This window comes from Oncorhynchus kisutch, linkage group LG14 (genome assembly GCF_002021735.2).
Source record: "Oncorhynchus kisutch isolate 150728-3 linkage group LG14, Okis_V2, whole genome shotgun sequence".
Classification (NCBI taxonomy): Eukaryota; Metazoa; Chordata; class Actinopteri; order Salmoniformes; family Salmonidae; genus Oncorhynchus; species Oncorhynchus kisutch.
The window spans coordinates 26,022,577-26,042,147 of record NC_034187.2 but is presented as its reverse complement, the minus strand read 5'-3'; the positions used below and the strand labels follow the sequence as shown (position 1 = coordinate 26,042,147).

The 19,571-nt window shown below is 45.9% G+C and overlaps 1 protein-coding gene across 6 annotated transcripts in view; it reads left to right on the top strand.

Moving 5' to 3' along the window:
* Positions 1 to 19,571, top strand: part of LOC109904093 (inositol-tetrakisphosphate 1-kinase) — a 48,145-nt gene that overhangs the window by 20,900 nt on the left and 7,674 nt on the right. For 4 of the 6 annotated variants that reach the window (XM_020501215.2, XM_031788132.1, XM_031788135.1 and 1 more), the window contains 5 exons: positions 3,072 to 3,197; positions 5,297 to 5,414; positions 13,818 to 13,916; positions 14,915 to 14,955; positions 16,334 to 16,499. In XM_020501215.2, the coding sequence (XP_020356804.1) occupies positions 3,072 to 3,197; positions 5,297 to 5,414; positions 13,818 to 13,916; positions 14,915 to 14,955; positions 16,334 to 16,499 (550 nt within the window). Of the gene's footprint in view, positions 1 to 2,412; positions 2,555 to 3,071; positions 3,198 to 5,296; positions 5,415 to 13,817; positions 13,917 to 14,914; positions 14,956 to 16,333; positions 16,500 to 19,571 lie in introns of all 6 variants that reach the window. The other 2 variants (XM_031788133.1, XM_031788134.1) reach the window with 2 other exon arrangements.

The following is a 19,571-nucleotide window of genomic DNA, read 5'->3' as shown; positions in this document are numbered from 1 at the left end:
TGGTGCTAGCAATGGCTAACGGCCTAACGCTCATAACAATGTCAAGCCACACAATGCTTTCCAAGTGCTCTTATATTTAACATAAGACAGACAATGTTTTTGTCTAGTACAGAATCGAGCTAGAGGCTACCTGCTCGACCAGTTCGGCACCTGGGAAAATATCCTCTGGGTGTGTGTAAGGCCAATGGCTAAAGCACACATTTTACTGTACCAATAGGTTTTATAACGTGTAACAGAAAAGGTCATTCCATACCATGTAAGCTATTTATTTGCATATTTTGCAGTTAGCAAGTACTGATGTTGGAGTCTGCGAAATGCCTATCGTTAATGATAGGAAAGAAAGCATGCTCAGCCTCGCTGTATCCTTCCTTGCTATTAGACAGCTTTGGGCCCGGTTTCCCAAAAGCACCGTAAGGCTAAGATCATCATTATAACCTTGTTATTGGAGCGTCATTAAATCGCTGTGCTGTTTCCAAAAACCATCGTTACTAAAGTTGTACTTAAAATGTGTTACCTACTGACTGCCTCAGACCACAAACTCAGCAAAAAAAGAAACGTCCTCTCACTGTCAACTGCGTTTATTCTCAGCAAACTGAACAAGTTCCACAGACATGTGACTAACAGAAATGGAATAATGTGTCCCTGAACAAAGAGGGGGGGGTCAAAATCAAAAGTAACCGTCAGTATCTGGTGTGGCCACCACACTGCAGTACTTAATGCAGCTATCTCCTTGTGGACTGCACCAGATTTGCCAGTACTTGCTGTGAGATGTTTCCCCACTCTTCCACCAAGGCACCTGCAAGTTCCCGGACATATCTGGGAAGCATGGCCTTAGCCCTCACCCTCTGATCCAACAGGTCCCAGATGTGCTCAATGGGATTGAGATCCGGGCTCTTCGCTGGCCATGGCAGAACACTGACATTCCTGTCTTGCAGGAAATCACTCACAGAACGAGCAGAATGGCTAGTGGCATTGTCACGCTGGAGGGTCATGTCAGGATGAGCCTGCAGGAAGGGTACCACATGAGGGAGGAGGATGTCTTCCCTGCAACGCACAGTGTTTGCCTGCAATGACAACAAGCTCAGTCCAATGACACTGTGACACACCGCCCCAGACCATGACGGACCCTAATCCCGCTCCAGAGTACAGGCCTCGGTGTAACGCTCATTTCTTCGACGATAAATGCGAATCCGACCATCACCCTTGGTGAGACAAAACTGCTACTTGTCAGTGAAGACCACTTTTTGCCAGTCCTGTCTTGTCCAGCGATGGTGGGTTTGTGCCCATAGGCAACGTTATTGCCAGTGATGTCTGGTGAGGACCTGCCTTACAACAGGCCTACAAGCCCTCAGGCCAGCGCCTCTGTCTATTGCGGACACTTTGAGCACTGATGTAGGGATTGTGCGTTCCTGGTGTAACTCTGGCAGTTGCTGTTGCCATCCTGTACCTGTCCCGCAGGTGTGATGTTCGTATGTACCAATCCTGTGCAGGTGTTGTTACACCTGGTCTGCCACTGTGAGGACAATCAGTTGTCCTTCCTGTCTCCCTGTAGCGCTGTCTTAGGCATCTCACAGTATGGACATTGCAATTTATTGCCCTGGCCACATCTACAGTCCTTATGCCTCCTTACAGAATGCCTAAGGCAAATTAATGCAGATGAGCAGGGACCCTGGGCATCTTCTTGGTGTTTTTCAGAGTAAGGACACTAAAGAGGCCTTTCTACTAAGTTTTCATAACTGTTACCTTAATTGCCTACCGCCTGTAAGCTTTTAGTGTCTTAACGACCGTTCCACAGGTGCATGTTCATTAATTGTTTATGGTTTTTGAACAAGCATGGGAAACAGTGTTTAAACCCTTTACAATGATCTATGAAGCTATTTTGATTTTTTTACGAATTATCTTTGAAAGACAGGGTCCTAAAAAAGGGACAATAGGGTACATAGACCTCAATCCATTGTTCTAATTTGCTAATTATCGGCTACTGTCTAATTATTGTCCCGATATATTTAATGTTTAACGTGCGCAATGATGTGCCAAATATGATTTGTGCATTATTATTAGGTAGGCATTAGAATAAGCCTTCCTCAATATTTGCAGCCGTAGGTGATATCTGTAGGAGCTGATCTGTCATCCGTATTGTGGAATAATTCTAATGTTAAAGTAAGATTTGAATGGAGCAGGGCTGCCTTTCTTTTGAACCTATCAGTATGGGCACATGCTCCCATGATGCACTTGCAAACATTGTCACTGTGGTGTTTTGGGAAATGCATGTTGCATCTTGGGCCGTTTGTAGGAACGATCCATTGTTAAAACACTCATGAGCCTAAGTTCCATTGCTATCGGGAAACCGGGCCTTAGACTCAGTGAGTTTTTTTGTTCTGCTAATTGTGTGTGTGTGTGTGTCCAAAATAGGTCTATTATTGGCCCTTTTTTTCTTCAGGCATAGCCTCTCTGCTGACAATGACCCAGCTAAAGGCCACACACACACGCGCGTCCAGTTGAAGACAGACATGATGCGGACTCAGACATGCTGATAAAAGGGACTTAGAAATGGGTACGGTCTAAAGCACACAAACCCAGAGATGGAGAGAATCAGAATACGCTCTCATGCACACACACTGGAACCCTCCCTCACACTACAGTGGATCCATTCAGCTTAGATCACAATAGAGGCTCCTTGTGATTTGGGCACAGCATGTACCCTAGTAGAAGAGAGGCTTTGGGGCACAATTCAGTCTCCTCTTCTAGTGAGAGGGTGTGTGTGTCTGTCCTCTGGGTATGTGTGCTGACCCACATAACTCCCCCAGTGGCTCCACAACACCAGTATCGACCTACTGTACTCTACTGCCCACAGGAGCCAGACCTATCATATAACTGTTCAGTCTGAGGCCAAGCTAGTCCTGTATCTCTACTGCATCATCCTACATAGGTTATCAAGAGTGTTACCAAAAATATACGTCAGGCATACAAAATAAAGACGGGTTATGTCTACAGTGGTGGTACAGTAGCTTTCCTTGTTTGTTTCCTTGCTGACCTCTAACCCCTGACGTCTCCCTTGTGTCTGTCCTCAGCTGGACCTGAGCCAGCCCCTGGAGGAGCAGGGTCCCCTGGACGTCATCATCCACAAACTGACTGACCTGATCCTGGAGGCCGACCAGAATGACACACAGTCAGTCCTGCTGGTGCAGAGAGTGCAGGTGCGCCTCGGGGAGAGGGGGGTGGAAATAGAGAGGGGGTAAAAAGGAAGGGAGAAGCACAACTGTATGATTCCACAACACCACAGATCGATTTCACCACTACAGTGTGTCTGGCCATTAAAGTGGTTTTGCTCATTAGAAGGGGAAGTGGTAATGTATTTCCGTATATCACCGGAACAGCCAGTGCTGTGAATGTTGCACACTCATTGTGTGCGTCTCACGTAGCTGCGGGAACAGTTTGAAATGAATGGGTGTTTTGAAAGGTGAGGGTCATGCAGGTGTGTGTGGTGATGATTGTCTTTGTGTTCTTGTGTGAATTGATCTGGCATTGCTTGAAAAAGTGTTGGATGCAGTATCCAACCATCCCTCTCCTCTCTCAAGCCTATTGTACCCGTCAGTATAGCCAGTCAGTGACTCCACCTCTTGAAATGATACTACTAGGTCGTTGCCGCAGGTGACTGTGGGATATTCCCATCCTGCCATGTGAAGGGCTAGTATTGCTATCAGAAACGCCACTCTCAGGGAGATTAGAGTTGAGCTTTGACCCTGCCACTGAACGTCACATATAACACAACATAGCATTCAGTTGCATGGAAACAAAACACATTAATGATCAGAACTGTCACTTTATCCTGTAGTTTGGGGAATGAGGACTTACTTCATTGTGCAAACATTGCCCGATAGTTTGCACACTTTCTTTAGACCATAACTTCTAGGTCTTCTAGCTGTATAAGGCTTTGTTTTTACATTGTAAACAGCACCCAACATTTTCCTGTGAATTAAGGATGAAAGTAGTCTTCTTTTCCTTAGAGGACTTGTAGGGGAAAATACCATAACAGCCTTCTATTGCACAACATACAACCACTGCTAGTGCTTGTGTATTGTGAATACCACCACGAAACACTTGAGTGGCCTTCTCTAAAGCAAGTGTAGGCCAATGAATTAGGTTATTCATAATAAATATGTTTGCCATTTCTCTTTGTGTATATAGGTAGACATGTCTAGTACACACTGCCGAAACTCAAGTTTCCATCAAGGAATCAACTCTGTCCCGCCCTCTTTTCTCTCACACATTTGTAGGAGATAGAAAGCAGCAAATTGATGGCCGAGGACACAGGAGTTGTCAGTTCTTCTAAACCACTGGAAGATTAGTTTGGCTTTAGCTTTTGACTGCAACACGTTTGTCTTATGTAACAGCACGGATGTTTTGATCAGCGTTGGCAGGAGTCATAGTCTCTCTGCAGATGGATGTTCAGTCCCAAGGGAAAATGTCTGTTTGACTAAATGTGTCTATGTAGGCGGGCATTTTTGTGCCTGTGTGTGGATGTATTTTTATGTTAGGCAATTTAGCCTAATGTATGAGAAATGTAGATTTCACTGTGGGTTGGGGGAGTGTTGAGTTTGCATAATGTGTGGGCCAAAGCATCTGTTAGAGAATAACTAAAAGACTGAGATGAGAAGCTGGCAGAAAGAAAGGACTGGGCAGAGATGAAAATGGAGAGGGGGGAGACTGGGAGAGGAGGGGGGAGACTGGGAGAGGAGGGGGGAGACTGGGAGAGGAGGGGGGAGACTGGGAGAGGAGGGGGGAGACTGGGAGAGGAGGGGGGAGACTGGGAGAGGAGGGGGGAGACTGGGAGAGGAGGGGGGAGACTGGGAGAGGAGGGGGGAGACTGGGAGCGGAGGGGGGAGACTGGGAGCGGAGGGGGGAGACTGGGAGCGGAGGGGGGAGACTGGGAGACTGGGAGCGGAGGGGGGAGACTGGGAGCGGAGGGGGGAGGGTAGAGACGGAAGTGGAGGGGGGAGGGTAGAGACGGAAGTGGAGGGGGGAGACAGAAGTGGAGACTGGGTGTGGAGTGGGGAGACTGGGAGAGGAGGGTGGAGGCTGGCGTGTAGTTATATAAATCAGTAAACCTCACGCTGACCTGGCAGTGATGTAACCCACTGGCCTGCGAGCATGATGACACACACACACAACACAGTGGGCGTGATGGAAATACACATCCATGGCCTACTGTGAAGTGTCTGTATTACGCTGTGTGTCCAGACTACCTACATTAGCTGTGGTATGTGCTCCCTCATCTCCCCGCTGTGTGTTTCAGGACTACATTGATGCCCACCCTGAGACCATCGTGCTGGACCCCCTCCCAGCAATCAGAACCCTGCTGGACCGCTGCAAGTCCTACCAGCTCATCCATCGGATAGAGGACTGTATGCAAGGTAGCATCTCACTCACTCACTCACTCACTCACTCACTCACACACACACACAGCAACACTGGCAGTGTATCACAAATGGGCTGAGTATGATTTAACTCCCAAAATCATCCCCACTGCCAGTCCTAGACTACAGAAAATCCCAGAGAGGTGTGACTCAGTAATCTGTTGTCAAGGATTGGTTGTGATGACAGACCTTTGTGGTTTAGTTTGTGAGAATGTGTCTAGGAGGTGGTGGTGTTGGATGGTGCGTCAACCCGTAGTTCAATAATATTATTTTCTGCATCCTACCAGTTGTGTTATGCAGGCAGTGGAAGAGCGTAACACAATTGTATTCCTCCTACCATGCCAGCATCATCCTTCCTCCTCTCTCCCCTCTGTGAACCTGGCTCCTGCCTCTGCCAGAGTGTATATTGTATCCAGTGATGGACTAAAGCTCCATTAGTTAGAGAAGGCAGTCCAGCGGCACCTAGATTTCCTGTCACAGGAGCCATATGCACCCCAGTGTAGCCTTTCTGGTCAGGGTCCAGAGACTGGAGCAGAGCAGTGGACTGACAGCACATTATCAGCAGGAGACCTTTCTCATCCGCTGTTCATTAACTGAGAACATGGCATGGGACATAAACCTGGAGCCGTTACAACATGCAGACCCTGCCGTACTGCATGCACCACACACAGGTGGAGAGACCGAGCGTGTGTGTCGACACCTGTGCCCATTTGAGGACACATTTTGGTGTGTGGTTGTGCAGGGCTCGTGGCACCACGAAATACATGTCGAAAATTGCCTTTTTTTCTACAAACAGACATGTTTATGTAACAGAGTTTGTAAGCTGTCTGAATTGAGAGCCTCTCTGTCCCACTGGCTCACTTGTGAGGGGGGGTTTACACATTAGACATTGTAAGATAATTAGCTTGCATCTGTTTGCAGCCTGTTGTTATTGAGTGATTAGATCTATTTGAGCTGATGTGGTGTACCTTTTGAATACTCCTGATGCTGTTTATACTCTTAGAAAAAGGTTCAACTCAGATGTTGGAATGGAAACTGTCAGTCCTACATCACGACATGACAAGAAAAAAATGGCTAGTTTCAGTAGTCATCAACAGTTGCTGGTGGGAAGCGAAGTGGGAACATGGAGGGGAGGTGTGTCGTAGAGAGGGGAAAGTCCAAAGCACACAGTCTGCCACGACCACTTCCTTCTCCTTATCAGAGACCATGGAGCCCCAGTGCAGTGCTGGCTGCCAAGGCAACCAGTCCCCAGTACCAGAGGCTGTGGCGAGCCTGCCATGGTCAGAGGGCTGGCTGAGAGTATTGCTCAATAGGAGGAAGCAGTAGAGGTGTGTGTTTGCTTTTAAGCTTCTACATTATAAAGGTCCAATGCAGCTGGTAACAATGTAAGTACATTACTGTGTTTGTTTTCATTAAAATTGTCAAAAAGAGGGCCTCCCGAGTGGTGCAGCGGTCTAAGGCTCTGCATCGCCCTGTAGTGGCGTCACTACAGACTGTCATTACCGGCCGTGACCGGGAGTCCCATAGGGCGGAGCACAATTGGCCCGGCCTCGTCCGGGTTAGGGGAGGGATTAGGGGGAGGGGGCAGGCCGGGCGCCTACAGGCTGAGTTTGCGGGTCTTGTTTCGGAGGACACGTGATTCGACCTTCGCCTCTCCCGATAATTGGTCAAAAAGAAACAAAAATGCTTCTTGGCAAAGAGCAATTTCTCATGCAAGAATTTTGGGAGTGGTCTGAGTGGAGAGGGGGAAACTAAAAACTAGCTGTTATTGGCATAGAGGTTTTGAACTCTTTTTGATTGGTCTATTAACTAATTTACCACCTGATGTCACCAGGCAGGCCAAAACTCCATCCTGCCAAAACAAGCTGAAATTCCAGGTTATCTTGATGCATAATGTGTGGGCCAAAGCATCTATTAGAGAATAACTAAAATACTGAGATGAGAGGCTGGCAGAAGGAAAGGACTGGGCAGAGATGAAAATGGAGAGTGTAGAGTCTGGGAGCGGAGGGGGGGAGTGTAGAGGCTGGGAGCGGAGGGGGGGAGTGTAGAGGCTGGGAGCGGAGGGGGGGAGTGTAGAGGCTGGGAGCGGAGGGGGGGAGTGTAGAGGCTGGGAGCGGAGGGGGGAGTGTAGAGGCTGGGAGCGGAGGGGGGAGTGTAGAGGCTGGGAGCGGAGGGGGGAGTGTAGAGGCTGGGAGCGGAGGGGGGAGTGTAGAGGCTGGGAGCGGAGGGGGGAGTGTAGAGGCTGGGAGCGGAGGGGGGAGTGTAGAGGCTGGGAGCGGAGGGGGGAGTGTAGAGGCTGGGAGCGGAGGGGGGAGTGTAGAGGCTGGGAGCGGAGGGGGGAGTGTAGAGGCTGGGAGCGGAGGGGGGAGTGTAGAGGCTGGGAGCGGAGGGGGGAGTGTAGAGGCTGGGAGCGGAGGAGGGGGAAGGCTGAGGGCGGAGACGGGAAGAGGAGGGGGAAGGCGGAGACGGGAAGAGGAGGGGGGAGTGTAGAGGCTGGGAGCGGAGGAGGGGGAAGGCTGAGGGCGGAGACGGGAAGAGGAGGGGGAAGGCGGAGACGGGAAGAGGAGGGGGAAGGCTGAGGGCGGGGACGGAGGCTGGCGTGTAGTTATATAAATCAGTAAACCTCACGCTGACCTAACAGTGACGTAACCCACTGGCCTGCGAGCATGATGACACCCACACACAACACAGTGGGCATGATGGAAATACACATCCATGGCCTACTGTGAAGTGTCCTTATTACGCTTAAAAATTAAGATTGTATTTGTGGAATCAAACTGAACTAGGCTTGAGGTATTTAACTGGATTATGGTAGAGTGCTTTGTTATGTGGGGAGTATTTAATGTTCACATAAATCCTCGACTTAGTTACCGTGGTTCAAATGCGACCAACAATAACAAGTGTCCTGCTGATGCGAGTAATCCATATTTAAACAAAGGCGCAGCATATTAAAGAAAAGCAGCCAGGAGTGACTGCTGAGGACCGCACACATCCAGGCCCCAAACCCAGCGCAGAACAGTCAGCATGGGCTGAATAAAAAGGACTATGATTGATTGCCTTGTTTACACAACAACTGCCTTCAAAGCAGTTCACTGTTCCGTTATGGATCTGGTCTGTCTGATTTGATGAAGGTAATCAAACGTTTACGGAGATGCTCTACGACGTCGAGTCAGGGGTTGTTCTCTCACAAAGATGAATGTATTGTCTGTGATTAGAGATGAATAATGAGTCCGTATAATTGGGAGCGGAAGCTCCTCACAGCAGGATATGGAACATTCTAGATTCCTGGTTCTGAACATGGGGTACGTTCTAGAATGCTGTGTTACTAGAATGTAGCCCTGAATAGCAACATTAGATTTCAATCTATTGTCAATACTGGAATTGTATCAGTATAGGCCTACTTCATAATCCTCTGGTAATGCTGATAATAACTTTTGCAAAGAAAATGTGAGGCTCAGTTTCACTGGTGGCTGCTTGCCTGTATGGAAAGACTTCACCAGTGCCTGGTATGAACAGTCCACTCAGCCAGGCCACCTTCAGTCTGTCCTGCTCTGTCCCTTACATCCTTTAAAATGAGAACTTTTCCATTTTAAGTGGGCAGGGTTTTTTCATGGTAGGATTGGGTCTGGTACGGTCCTAGTCTGGATACCCACATCCTGAATGGTTCAAGGCCAGCCGGTGCTGTATGCCGTGCTACTCCGAGTCAGACTGACGTCCTGTAAACGTCCTCTGTGGCTCCAGCGGGTCTGCTGAGAGCACACAGTGTTTAGACAGAGATTGCTCCCCTGCACTCCGAGCCAAACGGCCAGGCCCAAGCATGACACCAAAACATAAGACTCACCATCACTACCATCGTCATATCCTCTCCTCTCTCTAGGCCCAAAGCTTCCAACTGTGCCTTTTAGTCTTTTTGTTTGCTCAAGTCAGGACAGGAGATATCCAAAGGTATGGGAAGACTTTTTGGATTTACAATGGATTTTAGTTTATTCTCACAATTCAAATATGTGTTGTTGGGTCTTTGGGTTGTTTTTGAATGACGTTAGTCTGACATTCTTACCTCTCTCCCATAACAACAGCGGTGTGACAGTCGGTGAGTGTGAATTTGGGGAGCTTTGCTCAGTGGGGGATGTGATGGGTAAACCCTTCACGGCTCTTCATCACACCACTCCTAGGCTGCTGCTACGTCTCCAATGACAGAACAGGACCACCACAGACCTACAAGTTAAGGAGCATAGAGCAGAATCAATTGTCTTGTATTAACAATTGTGTTTGTGACTGGGTCCTTTTTTCTTGTTCTATGTTTAGCAACCATCAAATCAGTGAAAGCAACCGTATGTGTTTATTTGAACTTGTATTTGTTGGGTTCATAATTCTATGTTTTGATTCTTTTAAATGAAGACCGGTTGTGTATGTTTTTGGTTTGGAAAGAACCTCCCTTATGAGTATCAGTGGATTGTGATTGGCACCGCATGTAATGTAGCCTATTAAATGCTGAACAACGGAGCAGGCAAAACAGGAAGCAGAACCGTTGCTTGACTCTCTGCCACTCAAGACGTTGCCCTGGTGACCCCCCCCCCATTTCCTCCAGTCACTCCTCCCCTCCTGAGTCAGCTGCTCATGGCCTGGACTTTCACTCCATGACTTGTCAAATGCACAAGTCTTTGTGTGTAGTGTACACACCACACTTCCACGATGGGATCATTGAGCTGTGTCTGTGTAGTCTCTCTGTGACCACAGCTCAGCAGCATGCAGGGTACTGTAGCCAGTGTATTACAGGCCTGTGGGATTTTCCTGACCCCAGCACAACTCACCAGAAGCATTGATATCACATTGCCCACGCAACACAAACACTAGTGTTTTTGTCATCTGCACCAATATGCCAGTGTTTGGTTTGGCCTGGACACTGATTTCTTGTGGCAATATCTCAAACGAGCCACCTTATCTCCGATAGCCAGAAAATGGGCCGCAGAGCGCCAGAACTTAAATATAGGCTTAAAATTAGGGGAGGTTTGCCGTGCTGTAGTTGCAGGATGTTTGTCTGTTGTTTCCTGGGGTGTCAGAACGTCTTACATCAAGTCTTATCACAGGAGATGGTGAGACAGCCATTGCGTCAGGGCATTTTTTTATTTTTTTTATTTTTATTTCACCTTTATTTAACCAGGTAGGCTAGTTGAGAACAAGTTCTCATTTGCAACTGCGACCTGGCCAAGATAAAGCATAGCAGTGTGAGCATACAACAAAGAGTTACACATGGAGTAAACAATTAACAAGTCAATAACACAGTAGAAAACGAAGGGGGGGTCTATATACAATGTGTGCAAAAGGCATGAGGAGGTAGGCAAATAATTACAATTTTGCAGATTAACACTGGAGTGATAAAAGATCAGATGGTCATGTACAGGTAGAGATATTGGTGTGCAGAAGAGCAGAAAAGTAAATAAATAAAAACAGTACGGGGATGAGGTAGGTGAAAAGGGTGGGCTATTTACCAATAGACTATGTACAGCTGCAGCGATCGGTTAGCTGCTCAGATAGCTGATGTTTGAAGTTGGTGAGGGAGATAAAAGTCTCCAACTTCAGCGATTTTTGATGTAAACATGATGAGAATTACGCTCTTATTTGATTCCCTGAAGTGCTAGCGTCTGTGTTTGACAAACACACCCATCCTGTGTATCTGTACTGTACATGCACTGCATGTACACCGGTCTGCTTTTGTAAGAACTCTGGACTTGTCTCGTGTATAATGTTGTCTGTCTAGTAGTCTTTGTTGTTTGTCTGTCTGGTGCAGTGGTGTCTGTGTTGAATGTTCTCCGGGTGTAGCAGGCCAGACCAAGCAGGGTTGGCAGCTTCCTGGTTTATTTATTTGAACAAGAGACTGTGCTCCTCTTTCTCTCCTCTGCTCCTCCCTCAGCTGGCGACTGTGTTTGTTCTCTAATCCAGCTGTAGGGATGAAAGGAAAGGAGTGATGTTGGTGTACTGACATGTACACAGATGGTGTGTGTTTGTCTGAAATAGCATGGCCTTCTATCTCTGTCGTCAGAGGTATACTACGATGTAAGTTAGATCTACTCAGGGTTTTCTAAAGCTTCAGTTAGCGTCACATTCCAGCTCAGGCTTCATCCGTACTATGACGGTGGATATTGCTCGTCTGCCTGCCACTAACTCTAGCAGGCTTGTAACTGCACATGCATGCCGCAGGTGGCTTGTCGAACTCCGAACTCTTCATTGAGACATTACTGAAGCATCAATCTATGGGCGAGTCGGTTCCACAATTTAATTTGTGCCAAAATGAAAGAACGGTTATCTTGCAAATTCAACAAGCTATAGTGTGAATTGGGCTTAGATGGAGCACCTTCCTGTAAGGCGCTCTGGATAAGACCGTCTGCTAAATTACCATAGAAATGTGCCTGGCAAATGGTGAGCTGTTTTCGTGGTTCTGCCTTTTCCGAGTTGAACTCAGTTGATCAAATTGACCCTGCTAACTTCTCAAACCACGTACAGTTGAAGTCAGAAGTTTACATACACTTAGGTTGGAGTCATTAACTCATTTTTCAACCACTCCACAAATGTTTTGTTAAAACAAACTATAGTTTGGGCAAGTCTGTTAGCACATCTACTTTGTGCATGACAAGTAATTTTTCCAACAGTTGTTGACAGACAGATTATTTCACTTATAATTCACTGTATCACAATTCCAGTGGGTCAGAAGTTTACATACACTAAATTGACTGTGCCTGTAAACAGCTTGGAAAATTCCAGAAAATGATGTCATGGCTTTAGAAGCTTCTGATAGGCTAATTGACATAATTTGAGTACACCGTCAATTGAAGGTGTACTTGTGGATGTATTTCAAGGCTTACCTTCAAACTCAGTGCCTCTTTGCTTGACATCATGGGAAAATCCAAATTAATCAGGAAAATAAATTGTAGACTTCCACAAGTCTGGTTCAGCCTTGGGAGCAAACACCTGAAGGTACCACATTCATCTGTACAAACAATAGTACACGAGTATAAACACCATGTGACTACGCAGCTGTCATAACGCTCAGGAAGGAGACACGTTCTGTCTCCTAGAGATGAAAATACTTTGGTGCGAAAAGCACGACTCAATCCATGAACAACAGCAAAGAAACATTTACAAGAGTATCTATATCCACAGTAAAACGAGTCCTATATCGACATAACCTGAAAGGCCGCTCAGCAAGGAAGAAGCCACTGCTCCAAAACCACCATAAAAAAGCCAGACTACAGTTTGCAACTGCACATGGGGACAAAGATCGTCCTTTTTGGAGAAATGTCCTCTGGTCTGATTAAACAAAAATAGAACTGTTTGGCCATAATGATGATTGGAAACAAAGGGGAGGCTTGCGAGCTGAAGAACACCATCCCAACCGTGAAGCATGGGGGTAGGAGCATCATGTTGTGGGTGTGCTTTGCTGCAGGAGGGACTGGTGCACTTCATAAAATGGATGGCATCATGAGGCAGGAAAATTATGTGGATATATTGAAGCAACATCTCAAGACATCAGTCAGGAAGTTAAAGCTTGGTTGCAAATGGGTCTTCCTAATGGACAATGACCCCAAGCATACTTCCAAAGTTGTGGCAAAATGGCTTAAGGACAACAAAGTCAAGGTATTGGAGTGGCCATCACAAAGCCCTGACATCAATCCTATAGAAAATGTGTGGGCAGAACTGAAAAAGTGTGTGTGAGTAAGGAGGCCTACAAAACTGACTCAGTTACACCAGCTCTGTAAGGAGGAATGGGCCAAAAGTCACCCAACTTATTGTGGGAAGCTTGTGGAAGGCTACCCAAAACGTTTGACCCAAGTTAAATAGTTTAAAGGCAATGCTAATTGAGTGTATGTAAAGTTTTGACCCACTGGGAATGTGATGAAAGAAATAAAAGATGAAAGAAATAAAAGCTGAAAAAAATAATTCTCTGCTATTATTCTGCCATTTCACATTCTTAAAGTAAAGTGGTGAACCTAACTGACCGAAGACAGGGAATTTTTACTCTGATTAAATGTCAGGAATTGTGAAAAACTGAGTTTAAATGTATTTGGCTTTGGTGTATGTTCCAACATAAACTGTATGTAATGTATGGCTCCAATGACAAGTCCCTCTCTTGTTATTGATTTGGCCGTCTGAGTAGGGTCACAGGTAAAAACCAAGCTATCTCTGAGAGAATACATCAGTCAATGTGCTTCAAGTTTCTGTGTGTGTGAGTCTTCTTGGTTAGTCATGCTGTAACAAAGAAAGTCTATAGTCGACTTCTGAATGAAATGCCTAAGGATTTTCTTCATTCAACAGATTCACTGATATTGAGATGGTGTTTTCCATCCGACTCTCTTACTCATCTCCTTTCCTTCCTTCCCTCCCTCTCGATCCTTCTCTCACCAGATAAGAGGATCTGCTCTCCCCCATTCATGGTTCTGAACACTGAGTGTGGTCCAGACACGCTGGAGCAGATTGAGAAGCATGGACTCACATTCCCCTTTAGTAAGTCCCTCCCTTTTGTATTTGATAGAAGAATTGTCACTCGACCAGAGCGTTAGAGGCGACGCGAGATGCATAATTGGGACAAAAATCTGTCTTCTCCAGCAGGTGACATTGTTTTCCGTTTATTTCACTCACCAAGCGAGGAGTTTTTGTATGGAGGTCAATGAGTGTCGAATTTGGTCAGCAAAAAATGTAGAGATTTATTTGCCTCAAATATAAGTTTTGTAATACTTTGGTTGTTACGAGTGGTCTGATATAAGTAGGACGTGACATCACGGCAACTGAGAAAAAACACTTTATATCGGAGTAGTCTCTGACTATGCGTATTCATGACATGAGGCTAGTAGCATAGCATCTCTGTCTATTTTAATACAGGCAGTTGACGTTAACACCCCTCATCGAATATTCAAAGAAGTATTCAAATAATTAGATGTATCCACCAATCCAAAGAGAGGAATAGGCGGAAACTGGACAGCCCGCCGTTCCGATCTGGGGACAACGAATCCCGTCATTATATCCAAATCTCTGACTCAACCCATATTATACATGGTCCTTCCTCCTAGCTTTGTTTAAAAAAAAAACTATTAAAAAAAAGTGAAATAAAATCTCTATAAACAAACCTGGTTTTAGTATCCACACTTATAAGCTGCACAGCAATTACTTTATTATTTATAATCATGATTACTCTTCAGTGTTGAACTATAACTATCTAAGAGGTTTATTTTTAGACTTTTTTTTCTTTTTTAACCCTCAGTTACTTTTAAGCCACCTTGTATGGCCAATTTACACACAATTCATGTTTGCCGATATCTATTTATGGAGGTGGTTTTGAAAGTTGTGGTCAGTGTGGAAATAACCTGTTGTCATCTTGTGACGGTCATGTTTTTTTCTCAACACTCATTGGGTCATTGGGGAACCACTCATTGGGTCATTGGGAAAGTGTGGTTTCTTCACTAACATTCTCAACCTGTTCTTCTTTCTCTTCCTCTGTCTATCAGTTTGCAAAACACGAGTAGCCCATGGAACCAACTCCCACGAGGTAAGTGCTACCAGGTTCATGAAGAGCTTTGGGTCACAGATTAGTCACACCCTCGATCGTTAGCTAAATCCCGGTAATCCATTAGTGTCTCTAACTAGATAATCATTTAACACTGCACCAAACTACATCATCAAACACACTAGAGTTCTCTGACTGTGGCAGCCCTGCCAAAATCAGTAGCTGCTTGTTTGTCAGTCAACATTCATATATCAAATCAAATTTTATTGGTCACATACACATGGTTAGCAGATGTTATTGTGGCTATAGTGAAATGAAAAAAAAAAAAAGTAATGCGTCCTCCGATACACAACCCAATCAAGCCGCTCTGCTTCTAAACACAGCGCGCATCTAACCCGGAAGCCAGCCGTACCAATGTGTCGGAGGAAACACTGTGCACCTGGCTTACTTGGTTAGCGTGCACTGCGCCCGGCCTGCCACAGGAGTCGCTGGTGTGCGATGAGACAAGGATATCCCTACCGGCCAAGCCCTCCCTGGGCACGAACCCAGAGACTCTGGTGGCACAGCTGGCGCTACAGTACAGCGCCCTTAACCACTGCGCCCCCCGGGAGGCCTAGTGTTCCATTTATCAAAGTGACCAATGATTTCAATTCTAAGGTGCTAGTGATGGCTATTTAACAGTCTGATGGCCTTGAGATAGAAGCTGTTTTTCAGTCTCAGTCCCAGCTTTGATGCACCTTCTGGATGATAGCGGGGTGAACAGGCAGTGACTCGAGTGGTTCTTGTCCTTGATGATTTTTTTTGGCCTTCCTGTACATCGGGTGCTGTAGTTGTCCTGGGGGGCAGGTAGTTTGCCCCAGGTGATGCCTTGGCCAGACCGCACCACCCTCTGGGGAGCCCTGTGGTTGCGGCCGGTGCAGTTGCTCTACCGGGCGGTGATACAGCCCGACGGGATGCTCTCAATTGTGCATCTGTAAAAGTTTGAGGGTTTTAGGTGCCAAGCCAAATTTCCTCAGCCTCCTGAGGTTGACGAGGTGCTGTTGTGCCTTCACCACACTGTCTGTGTGGGTGGACCATTTCAGTTTGTCAGTGATGTGTATGCAGAGGAACTTGAAGCTTTCCATATTCTTCACTGCAGTCCTGTCGTTGTGGATAGTGGGGGGGGCTCCCTCTGCTGTTTCCTGAAGTCCACGATCAGCTCCTTTTGTTTTGTTGACGTAGAGTGAGAGATTATTTTCCTGTGAGTGAGAGGTTATTTGCTTAGGAGCTAGAAGTACAGCTTCCCTATCTGTCGGCGCCATCTTTCTCTCATTGAACAAGTCAAGGCCGTAAACTGGTTGGATGGATTGCATGGTATGCGAGCAGGTTATTGGTTGAAATAAAATTCTAAATGTATTGATGACCTCTTCTCCCTCCACAGATGGCCATCATTTTCAGTGAGGAGGACCTGAAGGGCGTGAAGCCTCCATGTGTGATCCAGAGCTTCATCAACCACAACGCGGTGCTCTACAAGGTGTTTGTTGTGGGGGAATCCTACACGCTGGTGGAGAGACCCTCCCTGAAGAACTTCCCCGCTGGACCAGCAGGTGAGGAGGAGACCCTGCAAAGCTTGACTTTAAAGCTTGTCGGCTTGCCCTTGGCAGTAAAAAAAAATTGTTGTATAAGCAGATTGTAGATTTAAATTGTCCAAATGGACAAGTAAAACATTTCACAAAAAAGTCACACTATCAAATTAGCTTACTCGTTCTGAATTGGATCAATGTCCTCTGGATGCAATGTTTTGGTCACTGTTCTCCTAATCGCTGCAGATTGCACCAGAGTCAAATTATTGTAGGCCTGCATTGACAGGCACAAGCGGTCTTTCAATCATGCAGTTGCGAAATTTATTTTTGAGATCAATGCGAGCCGCGTTTGCACATTTGTTGATATTCATTGCTAGTGAGTTATTTGCTCCGTTATAGCTCATTTTAGCAATGGAAGCCCTGGAAAAGTCATGGTGTGTGCATCACCTGCGTGTGTGTGCCAGTGGGCCGTTGCCAGATGGGGGGAGAGCGATTTGCGCAGATAACAGCCAAACTACACAATGTTTTGAATTGACTATCTCGCTAGTTAACTATTTAGTTATTAGCTTGCATTAATGTCATTGTCATGTTTGATGTCCTAAAATACACTGTGTGTGTGTGTGTGCGCCACCTTTCCAACAAGTCAGTTCGTCAAATTTCTGCCCTGCTAGAGCTGCCCCAGTCAACTGGAAATGCTGTTATTGTGAAGTGGAAACGTCTAGAAGCGACAATGGCTCAGCCGCGAAGTGGCAGGCCACACAAACGCACAGAATGGGATTGCCAAGTGCTGTAGTACGTAAAAATCGTCTCCTATGTTGACCAGCACTCACTACTGCATTCCAATCTGCCTCTGGAAACAACATCAGCACAATAACTGTTTGTCGAGAGCTTCATTAAATAGGTTTCCATGGTCGAGCAGCCACACACAAGCATAAGATCACCATGCGCAATGCCAAGCGTCGCCTGGAGTGGTATAAAGCTCGCCACCATTGGACTCTGGTACAGTGGAAACACATTCTCTAAAGTAATGAATCACGCTTCACCATCTGGCAGTCCGGTGGACAAATCCAGTTTTGGCGGATGCCAGGAGAACGCTACCTGCCCTAAGACTATTTCTGGGAGAGGGACAAGTGACTTGAGCTTTCAGACAAGTAAAAATATCAGTCCACCTTGTCTGAAAGACAAATGGCTAAAGAAGTTAATGTCATGCCCTGCCCTGTCTGTTGATGGGCGCGCAGCGTGCCATGCTGAGGGAGGCCCACAGCACTCCTGTCTTCCTGACAGACCCAGTAAAATACCTCAGGCTTTTTAACATTTTTGAGACCAGGCTCCCTTCTTAAAGAGAGAGGGAGTCCAGAGTGCAGTGGATTTGGTTTATACATATTGGTCAACAATTTCTTTTGACAAAGCAAGGTGAACAGTTTGATTTGAGAATTACAATACACAGTCATTTTGGATAGGAAACATAATTTGGCAATAAGCACATTGGTTAGGCTCAGGTAATCTGAACTGTGCCCTGAAAGAAGAAGCGGCTCCATTTGCATGCACTACAGTAAAAGCCCTCATGCAAACCAGTCTGTGCTTCAGTGGAATCGTCTGCTTTGCCTTATGCAAAGAGTCCAGGGTCATTCCTGAGTCATCCAGCACAATGAAACATACTGTAAAGTGCCCCAACCTGCCACACACACACACACCACAGCAACACACCTCTACTACTGTATACACAGGTAGTGAGTACTGTCCAGCCTTGTCCATGGTATTGTGGAGTTTAATAAACATAAATCAGCACTCTGTATAGAGCAGACAAAATAGATTATAGACAGACAAACGGAGGTAGGGAAGGGAGGAGAGGGAGAAAGGGGTTGGTTGAATGTTTAAAGCAGCAATCGGCAGCTGAAACCATAAGTGTCCTCCCCGCCACTGTTTCATTAAAAAGCTGAGGGTTGAGTCTGGAAAAATGTAACCACTCTCAAATTCATAGACCGAGCTATAAACATGATATCAAAATGAAAGTTTTAACCATGTTTTGAGGCTATACAGTGCTTGTTTACATTTACTTTATTTACAAACATTGGCGTAAAACAATCTTATTTTGAGTTCTAATGGGGTACGAAAGTTGAACTAAGTTCATGATCATTTTATAAGTTATATTCTTTAAGAATCAATGGGTACATTCATTTATTAGTCCCAACGCTGGATGTAGCTACTGCAGATTGCCCCTTTAAGCACCTCAGTGTTGTGAAAGAGGGCCTGGTGTCAAGAGAAGATAATGTCCCATCCCACCACCCACGCCCACAGCAGAGGTGATTTGTGCTTAGTAGTGTTCCCTTCAGCGTTCCTGGGAATGTTGTGTGTAGCTAGCACTTCCAGTATTACTACACCCTAGTAGTACAATGCCCTGGGCTCGTTTTGGACAACGGCTGAATTCACCAATACAAAGTCATCCTATTCACTCTTTATTTCAATCTGTCCTCATCTCTCATTCTTTTAATGCCCTCTTAGTGTTAATGATTACAAATGGGTGACTGGTAGCGAAGTTGTAAAAGTAGAACAATCGATTACTCCCTTTACATTGGGTAGGGCTGGAAATCAATCTGTCTCTTTTTGCTTGAAGGACATCCCTGTGCTGAGTCAGACAAAAGATTAGATAATGTGAATCGGTTTGTCCCTCAGCCACATGACTAGTAATGGCTGTATATGAAGGCCATTGATATGGTGTGATGTATGGTCATGTGGTACCAGTGGAAGTTTGTTGCCTATGTAAAATGATTGAACTTAAACTGGGGTTAGATTTTTGTCAGACATTGAGTTTATTAAGTTTGTGTTTGGTTATGCTGTGGCTTCAGTGTTTTTGTTTTTCTAATAATTAGAGATGGTTAAGATAATTGAGTAGCACGTAGATACATATGCCCTCGTCTATCAACCAACATGAAAGAAGTTGGCAGGTTAGAGGTTTTCATCATGAATCTTGTTCTGGAGGCAGCTCTGCGAAGTGGTCACTAGCTGGCACAGCCACAGTCATAAATCTGATTTTAAACCTAACCTTAATACCACACTTAACCACACTGCTAACCCTAACCTGAAATTAAGACTAAA